This window comes from Rhamphochromis sp. 'chilingali' (genome assembly GCF_963969265.1).
Source record: "Rhamphochromis sp. 'chilingali' genome assembly, chromosome: 10".
Classification (NCBI taxonomy): Eukaryota; Metazoa; Chordata; class Actinopteri; order Cichliformes; family Cichlidae; genus Rhamphochromis; species Rhamphochromis sp. 'chilingali'.
In genome coordinates this window covers 35116359-35129826 of record NC_137937.1, presented here as the reverse complement: position 1 = coordinate 35129826, position 13468 = coordinate 35116359, and the positions used below count along the sequence as shown (strand labels likewise).

The 13468-nt window shown below is 41.3% G+C and overlaps 1 protein-coding gene across 3 annotated transcripts in view; it reads left to right on the top strand.

Annotated features, from left to right (window-relative positions):
- Positions 1–13468, top strand: part of LOC308403855 (ral guanine nucleotide dissociation stimulator-like) — a 68656-nt gene that overhangs the window by 9205 nt on the left and 45983 nt on the right. For 2 of the 3 annotated variants that reach the window (XM_080893636.1, XM_080893634.1), the window contains exon 1: positions 3563–3696. The exons of the other annotated variant lie outside the window; for it this stretch is intronic. In XM_080893636.1, the coding sequence (XP_080749762.1) occupies positions 3601–3696 (96 nt within the window). In that variant the 5' untranslated portion in view covers positions 3563–3600. Of the gene's footprint in view, positions 1–3562; positions 3697–13468 lie in introns of those variants that run through there. 3 annotated transcript variants of the gene reach the window in all.

Genomic DNA, 13468 nt, shown 5'->3' with positions numbered 1-13468 from the left:
TGTAACAGAAAGAATCAAGTGCTTTTTTCCATATAAACAACACCACCATAAATATCTTTAAGAGTCAACAGTTTCACTTTTGTAACTATGAATATAACATACAATATAAACCATAGGCTGGATCATTTTAACATGCACTCAGTCTTATCAGAGTTTAGAACAAACTTATGTCTGATTAGAATTTTTCTGAAATGCATGAGATGTGATACATTTAGCAGATGTGGTAAAGTATTCTTTCTGCCTGCACTATACACAGTGCGGTGTAGTTTAGGTAGAGCACCACTTTTCCCTCCTGTGTCGCCTGATGGTTTGCCAGAATCTCTTCGAAGCAGTCTGAAATTCTTTTTCCGTGGCCTCTCCAAACTCCTCCCATGAATTTTTGCTCCAGCCACTGCCCGAGCTGCGCTCCGCTTGGCCTGTCAGGACCTATCGGCTGCCTCCGAAGTCCCACAGGTTAACCAAGCCCGATAGGACTCCTTTTTCTGCCTAATGGTTCCATTCACCACCGGAGTCAACCATTTAGTTTGGGCGTTAGCACGGTGAAAGGCACCGAGCACCTTGTGGCTGCAGCTCAGTGCAGCAGCTTCAACAATGGAGGTGCTGAACATGGTTTATTTGGACTCGGTGTCCCCAGTCTCTCTCGGACTGCTGTTAAAGCTCTGCTGAAGGTGGGAGTTGAAGATCTCGGAAATGGGAGCCTCTGCCTGGCGTTCCCAGTGATTAGAAAATCGACCCGCAGTCTAGGGTTTTCTTGGTGCCATGTGCACTTATACACCCCTGTGACCTGGAAGAAACCCAGAATAAGTGGAAGAAAATGGATGGACGGAAGTTTTGTTGATATAAATAATACGTTAGGCTCTTGGCTATGACTGCTAGGCACCATGATTACATCATAATTTCTGATGTAAATAAGAACCTTCAGGGGCCTAACATATACCTGTGCGCCAAGTTTGGTTGTTCATCTCCTGATTTCTTTTTCTAAAGTGTAGAAAAAGAACTGCCTGTAGCTCAATGGCTGCAGTTTGTAGGTGAATAAAAGTGGACCAGGAGAATATCCTTGTGGAACATCTGCAGGAGGTGTGAAACCTTTGGAGACTACTGTCTGAGTTGTACCAGAAATACAAGAATAAAACCATTTAATGTGCTGTTGATCTAAGCCAGCTGAGCATATCTTTTCTACCAGAATACCATAATCTGCCGAATCACATGCATGTGATAGGTCTACAAAAAATGCATGAGAAAAAATGAAAGACTTTCAGAAACAAAACGTGTCTTCACAACGCTAACCCTGTTTTTTCACGTCAAAGCAGACTTGCGTCCTTTCTATCAGCATTTCAGCCATTTAGGGTAACAGCCGTGTGACCTACATACAGCGACTTTCACAAGAGGTATTTTGAGTCTTTGCAGAAGCACATTAAAGCCTTAAGGTTCAGGCTGCAAACACGACAAAGATATTATATCAGAATGTCAATACGGAGTCCAGCTGGAGGCGAGATGGTTCCCGGTGGGCTCTGAATCAATCCTGCTGCTGTGGGGAAACCTGCACCTACACACAGCAAATAAAAACATGAAAGACACTCTGAGAATATGTCCTGAAAAGGTTTGTTTTATCTCAGCCGCTCCGCTCTAGTTTAAACTGAATACTTTACTTTTACTTCTTTTTGTTTGTAACCCGCAGCTTCAATAACAAGCTTGTAATTACCTCATGGATCAATAAACGAGCAGATAATCGGCCCATGTGTCTCCTCCACTGTCAGATAGAGCTGATTCACAGACTGTCGTCTGACACCTCCTCGTTTCAAGTGATAATCGGTGACATTTTCATGGTGCTGCTCAGTAATTTGGCTTCAAAGCTTCAACATTTGCTGGTTTAATGAAGCCAGAAGTGAGCATATTTGGAGAGGGTGGAGAGTTTAATTATCAGCTAATTCTAGCATACTCCATCCACACACTCTACAGGTATAAAAGTAGAATGACGCAAATACCTGCTAATTAGTGCTAAGTAAAAAACTACTCAGTCAATTTTTTGGATGGCTTATACTGTCCAAGAAAGACATTAAAATGCTCCAAAAGGCACCAACAACACAAATGTAGTTGAGAGGTCAAGTTCAGGGACAATGAGGCCCAGTCAATAGTGTCCATGCCCCTGACTCCAGTTTTCCCCTACAGTCATTGGAAAGGGGTAAACTCTGCATAGAGGCCAAAACCAATGTTTTGTACCAGGTAAACATGTTTAGTTAGATCGTGACATGGGGACACTTTTTGGAGCCATCCTCATGTTTCCATTTTAGGAACTCCAGTTTATGGGCTTGGAGATTTTGATTAGTTTGTTTTGTTGTCCTTTTATTTGACATCCAGTTTGTATATTTGACAACAATAATGTTTTTTTAAGTACAAAGTGGCCACGCCCTAAAGCATTCTGCGGTATCATTATCTTTGAGTCTAATAATAATTGTTGCATTCAGTAAGACTAGTGCCAAAGATCATAAACCCATCAGGAAAATGTTTACTGAGGTCAAGAGAACATTTAGGTCATTTTACCATAAATTTCTATGAAGTCTTTGTTATACTAGAGGCATCAACTGCATGTTGCAGGTTTGAGGCACACATGCTGTTTTTTAGTTTCAGGTTGTATTTGCAGTAAGTCAAGTTAAATGTGAGTTAATGTAAATTCTGCAGCAATAAAGCTAAAATTGCATTGTTGAAAATATCTGCAAAAGTCAGTGCTGCCCACGTGCAGTGAAGGAGCACAGCAAAGAGACCATCAAACATAAAATTTAACACTAAAATCCAACCCCAAAAAAAAGAGAGAGAGAGAAAGGACTTTGCTAACATCCTGTTGAAAAGATCTTCAGACTTTTAGACTCTCATCAAACCCATAAAAGAAAAATAAGTTTTAGAATAAGGGCTGGTAACTCAGCAGAATGCGTGCCTTCACATTTACCAGCGACATTAATGAGAAGAGAGTCTGATTCATACATCAGCCTCTGAAGCAGTCACCCTGCTTCATCTTTAATGGGCTCACACAGACCGTCTGGCACTACAGGAGCAAAACAGAGCTGGTCCTTCTCTCCTGATTAAATCGCTGCAGCATAATGAAGCAGAAGCGAGTCAGACAGCAACTCGGAGGACCCTCTGTGTACTTGCTGCATTTTATTTCATTTGGCGAGGTTTTATTTTTTCCGGGCAGACGTGTGCTTTGGTTCGGTGGCGAGTCCGAGCACCTCCGTCTGAATGTGAGAGCACTGCGGTCGTGGCAAAACAGCTGAGTGGTGTTGGGCAATACCCCCAGAGGACGGACGGAAAGGCGAGAGAGCAGCTGCTGACAGTTAGACGCTCCTTGGTGAGGAGGAGAAGGAGGGGAAGAAAGGCGAGAAGAGGAAGAGGAAGGGGAGTGGATGGTTGTTGGTGTTTGGGGAAAAGGAGGTGGAGGGGTTTCTTTGAGGTGGATTTCTTTGCAGTCCTCTGTGATAGGACTGCGAAGCGAGCAGCCAGACTGGGGAGCTCCTCCTTTTTCATTTTTTCTTCTGGTTTTATTTGTGTTTTTGTTGTGGTTGCGTGCAGTCGAGCGTTGGCTGCACGGTGCGTTCAGGGCACAGCATGGAAGCCAAATCCCTGTTCAGCCTGCACAGAGCGCTCGCTCAGCCTGTCAAGATGTGCATGTTCGATTTCCCCGTCACCATCCTGGACGACCTGGTGAGCTCTGATACCGCGCCAGGCTGGCTGGGTGTACGTGTGTGTGTGGATGCAGCGTGTGTGTGGAGAGGAACATAAGTGCATTCATACATACTGTATATGTATCTAGTTAAATTTTAATTGCTTGAGTGTGTGTGAGTGTGTTCCTGTGTACTAATTGCATATTTGATACTGTAGCATATATTCGTGCATGCTTACTGTAAAAAGAAGACTGAATGTGTATTTTAATGCAGTATTAACGTCTGTAGATTATTTTAAAATGGACACAGGTGTGTTTCTTAAGCTGTATACATCTATTAATTTGTTTACTTGTATGGCTGTAAATGATTACAGTATTGAGTGTGTGTGGTTTACAAGTGAAGCTCTTAGTGGACGCAGAACGATAACACTCACCATTCTCTGCTTTTACTTATTTTCTTTTTCTGGCCAGAGAAGTGAATTGCGTTGCTCTTTTATGTCTTCGTTGTTTTGTTTGACTCGTTGGAGCAGTTACAGCCACTTAGAGCTTTTGGACAAGTCCTGTGACTTACAAGCAGTCAAATTGAGAACATTTTTGCTGCCATTATTGGGTTAATGTAATTGGAGTGACTTTTTTGGTTCTGTTTGTTGGGACAGGTTATTTTTATTCCATCAAAGCTGCTGGTCTGTCTCAGTTATGCAGGAGGTCCGGTTTAGCATTAATGAGAAGGGCCAGTACCTTCCTGGTTATAATATATCAACACAACTAGTGTTGTGTGAAGATGAATATCTTAAGCCAAAAATGAATTGTGCCTAAATATAACTGAAAGGTTTCTAGTGGCTGAGTGAAAGGGACGGTGAAAAGCAATTAAAAAGGAAACAAATTAGCAAGTGGGCAAAGAGAAAAAACGAAGTATTACCTAACTGGAATATATACGTATATAAAAACCCTGGGGTTTGTCTGCACCCCTTTACTAAAGGTTCTGTCAAAATGTGCTGAGCCCAGGTTTGCAGGTTGCGTATGTTCACCTGTTGACCTGCATGTTTCCGTTACCTTTTCACCTGATCTGTCAGTTTGCCTTCAGGTTTTGCTTCTGGCTGTATTTCAGAGTCTGTCACACTCTGAAAACATGGTTTCAGGCTGTTTCTTCACATGAATCTGTTTGCATGGGGACGGATGCTTATGTGTTTATTACTGCCAAGTTTTTTCTTTTCATTGTTGCAGAGCTGTGACATAGCATCGTCTGTGTGTGCGTCTGTGTGTGTGTGTCGGGCTGCTGCTGATATAAAACTCTGCACACCCAGGAAAACATCTCCCTGCAGATAAAGGTGTGCCCCTTGAAATCCTGACATGTTTGGTCGTGTCTGTAATGATCCCATGGTGAATGTAGTGAATGTGTTGCTCTTAATAAAATGTGCGGCTGAAAGAAGCTCATGATTTAAATGGTTTACAGGGAGTTCTCTTTAGTTGCACGTACACTGGTATGAGGGTTGCGGGAGCTTTATCTTCAACAGAAGGATTTTTTTTAAGTAATACGTTTTAATAGTTTGATTATTATTTTTTCAGTATTAAGTCGTTAATTATTCTGTTCTTGGGTCTTCACCTGCAGTTAGTCTTTGGCAGCTATTTAAATGATAGATTCTTGGCTAAAATGAAGCTGCAGTTTTAGACATGCAGGTATGGATGTAATATGACAATTGTGGAAACAATGTGAGCTGGCAGCCCAAGCAAAAACTATTCCAGACAGCCATTTTTCACAGTTTGAGCTAAGCCACACCAGCTTTATCAGTGTTTTTGTGCCACAACATCAAGCTATCCTCCAGCGTATTGCAAGCCCAGTGGCCCTTTAAACTTTAAACATGTCGTTTTCCCAATACGAAGCCAATGCACCAAAGAACCAAAGAAATTGTTTACCCCATTTATCCAGCATCTGTGGGATTAACTGGAAGACCAATCATAGGCCAGAAATTTTCACCTTATTATCAGTGCTGAATGTCACTAATAGATTTGTGTTTTAGTATCACTGCAGGCGGCTTAAAATCTTCCTGGACAACATCTTAAAAAATGGGGAGACATCAAGAATTAATGTAACAGGGGTGTCCACATAGTTTTGACCGTGAGTTATCCAGTCTTTCTGTTTGAGGTTTCAAGTGTAAACTGAATGAAGTTAGGTGTGATGGTGCGTTCGTGTGCAGGTAGGTTGGCAGTCTGCTCCACCTGTGAAATACTGAACATGTTTGAACTAAACTGCAAAGTCTCAATGTTTCCAGTGTGTGATTGGAAACGACAACGTAGTCGCAGTTTTCAAGGTTAATCAAGGACAAGAAAGTTTTTCTTTCATAATGTTGTTGTAGGAAATCTGCTCTAACAAAAATATTTAATTAGATGTGATCCTCTGCTGTGCTGTCAGTGTGAGAGGTGGATATGTACTGTCAGCTGATCGTCTCTCTCTAACTCTCACTTAGTGGCTCAGCTGTATCACCGGATTGTGTTTCATGTGGCCCGAATTCTTCTCTGGGGTCAAACAAAGTCACTTGCGCTCCCTGCTGTTAGGCTTTTGGTGTAGTTACGGCTGGATGTGGCTGAAAAAAAGTGGAGACTTGCAGTTGTAAAGTCTTTTTATTATTAAAAAAATAGAGAATTGACTCTGGTCTTTTGTCAAGTTTGAGAAAGAAAAACTAATGAAATCACTTTGTGTTTTCAGGGTTAGCCATGGAGACTAGAAATTTATAACAAACATGTTACAATGACTTTAACAAAATGGTTTTAGGGGCTTAGAAAGTCACACCCAATGCACCAGCACACACATGTAATGGTATGCTAAATTAAATAAAGGCTCTGCATGTCCATACTGGTGTTTTGACTCATTAGACCTCAGGTTAAGGTTGTCTGAAGCTCTAGTTGTGTTTCCATCCACCTCTACTAAAAAGTGATGTGTGTGATAAAACACTGTGTATTCCAAGCAACAATGCTATACTCGGAGATCCCACTGGACCTGACACTGCTCTCAGATGACTGTAAGTAGTTGTGGTAGACTTGTAATAGACTTTCTTTACCTACTCAAATTAGTACTGGGCCTTTTCCTCTTTAATTTGTTGAAGGGTTCAACAGAGTTTATATGAAATTGCTCATTTAAGGCTACACTGATGTTTTCACTGACTAGATCGCTGCTCGCATTAAGGATGGCAACTCTCTACTACTGTATCATCCAGCTGTACTGAAAAAGGGTTTAGGTAGTATTAATAAAAGCCAAAAATGTCATGTGTAATACAGGTGAGGGTTTCAAACAAAACATTATTCAGTATTAACTGTGAGCTACTCTATAGGGCAAATAACACGTTACACCTTTGGATTGAAGCCCATGCCACGAAGCTCCTGGTGCACAGTTTTTGTGCTGTTAATGCCAGAGAGGACTTTCATGCACGAAACACCTGAGCAGTCAGTGATCCTGCTCCGTAATTTTGTAAGATTAAGTTTTAGCTCAATTAATTTGTCTATGTGGTGTTTTTGGCTGCTCTAATGTTAGTGCCATTTTTGTAACTGTACCTCATAGGCATTAAATTTGTTCAGTGTTCTTGTTAAAACTGTTAGATAACCCATGATATTGATGGTCAAAGTTCAAAATTGATTTGTTTGCAGCTTTTACCAGAGCTGCTTTTTTCAACCTACAATATGAAGAGGATATCTGTTGTATTTAGGACATTTTGTGGGCTCAATAATACTGGAAACTATAAGGCGAATAAGAGTTTTGACCTATTAACCCTTTAAAGCCGGTCGGAGCGGACACGCTCCATTTTGCGTAACTATTTTTAAATCCCGTAGCACTGCAACCACGTGAGCTAGCGCAATAATTTTTTTTGCATATGAAACCGGAGGAGTTGTACTCACATCTTATGCCATCAGCTTGTCCTCGGTCACAGTTTCCTTCCACATATAGCTTTGCAAAAACTGCATAAAAAGCACTTGCAGCAACAAAAACACAATATTCCAGAAACACGCTTTGCCGATCCGATCAGCTGTTTGTAACACTTCCTACGTCCATCAGCGTGAACTATCGCATGTCCGGCATGAACTGCCCGAAACCGGAAGTGACGTACATTGCGGAAATGTAGTTTTTTACCATCGTGGCCATATGAGCCTATACTTGTGTTTTTAAAAGTTATGTTTGACTTTATGACTTTCTGTGTCGTTTCTGGGATGCTTAGGACTCATATTGCACTGCTGGAAATATTTTATTTTGATGCATATGCTGTTATTTTGCAAATTTGCACTATAATATATTTTTTTGTTTTTCCTGCAGTATATGAAAATTGGTGTATCTCAAAAATAAAACTATGAAGACACTTAAAATAAATTTCCTGTGGTGGGAAACTAGTTTGTGCAACTTTTTTGTATTTACAGTTTTGAGGGATAAACCTCTTAAATTTCTCTAACTAGAAATATATGTTAAAAAAACAAAAACGATTTTAAATTTTTTTGTAGTTTATTGCACTTTTTTGCAATTTATGTAATTACTATGCACTTAATGAATACATATTATTAAATTTTGGGCTATAATGGTTGTATTGATGTATAGCAACTTGAAATACTCCAAAAAATGGCTCCACAGCATGTAAAAATATACTATAAGCTCTGGCGGACTTGGTTCTATGGTAGGTCTTAAAGGGTTAATAGATGCTTCTAAAGAGCCTGCAACTTTGTGTGGTTGCCATTTTGCATTGGATTGGGATTCCACACATATCCCCAAACAAACAAAACAGCTGATTCTGAGGGGATTAGGTTAATTTTAATGGAATAACTGTGCTGTAATAGCCTTGCTAGCTTTACCAGGCAGATTTCAGAGCTGTTTGGTGGCTGTAGTGTGTACCGTTCACAGAACATTTAGTATGACCACTCCATGAAACCATGCTTTATTGGCCTGTTGGCTGGTAGTGTTATTCTTAATAAAACGTCTATTCCAGTATTTGAAAATCACAACCACCTCTTGTGTTCCCTAGTGTTTCTTCTAGAAAGACAATAGCTTTCTGTATTTGTGGGGCATTGCTGTCTTTATTCTAACCTAACCCCAGCATGCAAAGCTGTTCACAGAGTGTAGCAGTATTTTATGGGAAAACAGCAAATATTGAATGCAGAATGCATGTGTTACTGTCAGACTTTCTTAGAGTGGTTTGATGCAGTTTATTTCCATATTTTCTGTTTTAGTTAAAAACTGTAAACTTTGACAGACTGTGATCAGCTGTTCCTGCAAACAACATTTGTTTTCTGAAGCAGGTTAGAAAACAAGGATGTGCAGCACACTGATGAGTTGCTTACAGCCAGTGATCAGGAAGAAAAAGTTTAACTGTCAGATGTTGTCAGTTGTCAAACTATCAGTCGACTCTGAAGGAAGCATCTGCAGACGTGTTGATAATGTTCACTAAGCAAGGCTGAGGATCTGAGCCATATTATAGCCATATTTAGAATCAACATTTAGACAGTTTTCAGCAGTTAATGAGTACGATGAGTGCAGCGTTTTGTTGTTGGACAACAGTATCCAGACTTTCTTTCACAGGCAGTCAGTGTACTATTAGTCCTTTGCTCTTAGCTCCCACTGCAACCATGAAGCCGTCAGCAATGATCATCCATTTCTGATGTGGGTCATTAAACAGGAAGTCCTGAGGGGCACACGCAGGCAGGCATGGGTCCAAAAAGAGAAAGAAGAAGAAGCAAAAACAAGGCGACTTGGCCAGACAGAAGGCTGGAAATCTACAGCTCAGATAGCATGATTGACAATTTGGCAAGGAACTCAAGTGTGGGTATGCTCGCTGAAGGACCCGAAGAGGAAATTGGAAGCAGGTGTGCAGGTGGATGTGGAGGTGGAGGTGATATGGAAAGGCAGGAGTACACCGGAGACATTTGGACTGAAATAAAGTGGCACAGCAGAGCAGGAGTTTCTTTTCTTTGCTTTTCCATCTGTTGCTGTGGTTTCTTTCAAGTGGAAGATGGTTTATACCCCGGACTCATTAAAGAGCAGAACACCACGGAAAATAACAGTCCTGTTTCCAGGCACAACCCGGAATAAAATGTTGATGGTTGTGTTGCTTGGTTGTGCAAGTTTTGACAAGAAGGATAAATGTTTGATATAAAAAAAAGGGTTGAGTTTTCCTTCGTCTGCCATCTTGATATTCTGGAGCTAACTCCTCCAGCCTCCAGTTGTAGACCTTTTGGGCTTTTTAAAAGTGGAAAATTCTCACTTTAGGCATGAAATGGACACAAATCAGCACAGACTTACTGTAGCTCCAGACTCAGAGGCACTTAAACTATGTAAATGTGTAGTGGCTTACATGTTTGCCTAACAGTTTGATCCCAGGAGGTGACACACATCCCTTTGGGGTTGCAGTAGGAAGGGCATCAGGTGTAAAAACTCTGTGATGGGCCCTTGTGAATACAAGAGAAGCCAAAAGGATCTTAAAGTCTTGTAATGTATGTCAACTGACAAGAAGTGCACTCAGGAAAAAAACAGCAGTCCCAGGAGAGGTTAATGTTGACAAGGTGAATCTTCAGGATCCTCATACGGCCGACCCTGATGTTAGTTTAGCTGCTGTATTTGTAAAATATTGAGCTGACAGTGGACGAGAGAAAAGACCTACGATGATAAAGATGGACAGAGCAGAGAATACAGCCATGCTGTAGTTGAAGAAGAACAATGGGTGACTGTTGGGGGAAAACTCTGTAAAAGATCCAGGAGAAATAAAGACACAATGAGACAAAGTTACTTTCTTTATCAAACGTGTACACGGGTGAGCTGCTAAGAACAACTCACACCATGCACAGTGGCTTGGTAATTTTTATAGGAAAGACAGTGAGAACAGGATAAGAAAATACAAAACAAATAAAATAAACAACTCCATATGTGGCGCTAGTCTCGTCAGCAGAGAGCTGGGAGAAGGCTGTGAGAGATAAAACAATCTAAAACAATATGTCCCAAAACAGTATGTCTTTGCTGAGAAAGTCTAAAAAGATAATTCTAAACTAATCTAACCATAGGCAAAGGGCAGACAAAAGGCATCTTTGTACATTTAAAAGAAGGTAAAGAAACATAGAATCATTTTTCCTGTAACATTCCCCCCTGTTTAACTTATTTTAAATGTATACAACAATTGTCTATGAAAATCATTTATTAAGTATGTTAGGCAATTTTTAATTTCCAAAATCTTCAAAATGTCATCATAGCAGAAATGGCAGTCATTTGGTCTAAAGAATAAAACAAAATAAAAAGAAAAACATAGTAAATGAAAATCATAGTAAATGAAATAACAAGTGGAATAAACAAGAAAAAATAATAAAACTAAAACTACAAAAAATAAAAGGATGAAAACTAAAATGAAAACTTCAAAAAATACAAGGATAAAAACCTTATATTTAAAATGATGCAAACCTTAAATTGAAAACTTTATATGTAAAATAATGAAAACTTCATATTTAAAATGAAAACTTTATGTTTAAAACTGAAGACTTCAAAAAATAATAGCATGAAAACTTTATATTTAAAATGAAAAACTTTATGTTTAAAAGTCAAGACTTAAAAAAATAAAAGCATGAAAACTTGCATAACCTACTAATGTTTTAATCAGTGCATGATCACTTGACAAGTCATTTTTAATCACCACGTCATTTATTAGCAGCTAGTACAAGTTCTCCTCTAACAGAATTGCAACGGGATGTTGTTCTTCTTCAGGCACGGCAACATAAGCAGTCATTGTAGTTGTTATCATCTGTGAAATCATTACTCTTAGGCATGGCAACACACACAACACTAATATGAGCAGTGCTATCATGATGAGACCTAGAAGGAAAAATGGCTTTGCTACAGCAGCCAGCCATGAACCGCTGAACAGCCAGTCCAGCCAGCTTTGTGCTGTAGCTGCTCCAGGTGTGTGTTCAGTGACATATTTTTGCAGAGCGGTCAAATTCTGCAAAGCTTCATAAATGTCTCCTCCAGTTTCGTATCCATCAGGGATAAAAGTGCAACATGTTTCCCCGATCAGCTTGCAAACTCCTCCTTGTGATGCTGTTAGCAGGTCTAGTGTCAGTCTGTTCTGCAGCACCATCGTTCTGATGGCCTGCTGTTCTCCTGCTAAGGCGGTTCCCAGGGTCTTAGTTAAGTTGATGTGTCGTAGCAGAGCATATCGGTTGATTTCCACGTGATCCCGCACCTCGGCAACTCCAATGCCGGGGATCAAGCTCTGTAAGAATTTCACTCCTCCTCCCCAGATGCGAAACTCTCCCGGCACTCCAGTGTCCACGGTAATGCCGAAAGAATTGGGGGAGGCGATGTCCACTTCACGTCTCTGCCGGCTGCTTGGGTGATGTGCAACACTTTGCATGAAGAAAACGTGATCTGATAATTCCACCAGGGCGCACAGACCTCCCCAACCTTCAGGGAGTGACAGATAAGCCTTGTTGCCACATAGGAAGTACCAGTCAGCCAAAACTCTGGTTCCTCTGCTGCTGGGTGCCGTCCGTGCACATCCTGTCTGGTACTGAGTCTTTGTTTGTAGTGGCATTCGGTAGCTGTAGTCAGAGCGACAGTTGAGGCTCATCAGTGTCGCGTTACTGGCACAGGTTTCGTTGAGTGAACAGTCCATACACTTCCTCTCGTTCCTTGGTGGGCAGAAAGTGTATATGTATTTGCATAGCAGTCAGTTTTATTATTCAAGTAAGCTGTAGTGTTCATAAACTGCCACCAGAAGTTAGTGGCGTAGCCATGGGGAAACTTGGTGTACTTTCCTTTGTCATACAGTGTCTGCCTTTTCTCCATGTAGCGTGACTTGTTGTCCCTCATGGAAGCAAAGGTGAAGAGCCCGGCCATGGTCAGGGCCGCTGCAGTTGATAAGAGCCACCACCTCATGACGACGGAACACACCCTCCTGTCGCGAGTAGACCCCCCGGCCAGGAAAGCTGACCCCTCCACCGGGCGAGATCACAACAAGTAGGCACGCCTGCCGTCAGCTGTGTTTAGATGGCTTCACTGACTCGCCTGCAGTGACTCTGATGGACCCAGGATGGTCGTTCCGCAATTTTGCAAGCGGTCGGTGTAGTGAGGAGGACTTGGTATGGCCCCTCCCACCTGGGTGTGCTCCAGTTTTTCCTTTGGAGCACCTTGATCAGAACCCAGTCACCGGGCTTTAGTCTGCAAGACACTGGAGAAACATCATCAGGTTGTTGATTATGTACAATGATCTCTTTGTTTTCTAACAGCTTAGACATCCATTCTGCTAATGTGTTTTCTCTGATTGCTTTGTCTATTGGTTGACTGGTAATAGGCAGTGGAAACGGCCTGCCATGAATGATTTCAAATGGAGTTAGTTTATGGGAGCCTTGTGTTAAGCGCATCCACATTTTCACTAAACCCAAACATTCAGGCCACGGCCTTCCTGTTTCTGCCATGCATTTCCTGAGCCTTTGTTTTATAGTGCCGTTAGTTCTCTCTACAAGGCCTGCGCTCTGAGGGTGATAAGCACAGTGGTGTTTTATGCTGAAACCGAGTGCTTCAGAGACCTTAGTGATGACATCATTTACAAAATGAGTGCCGTTGTCTGATCGTATCAAAGCTGGGATGCCATATGTGGGTATGAAGTGATTGCACAGGCACTTTGCTACTGAAATTGCATCTGCCTTTTTCACTGGATAGATTTCTGGCCACTTTGAGAATACATCTATAACCACTAGGGTGTATTTTTACCCTTGGCATTCATTTAGCTCAATAAAGTCCATATGAATTGTGTGAAAAGGATGAGGCGGAGTTGGAAAACGGCCTCTTTGTGGTCGCAG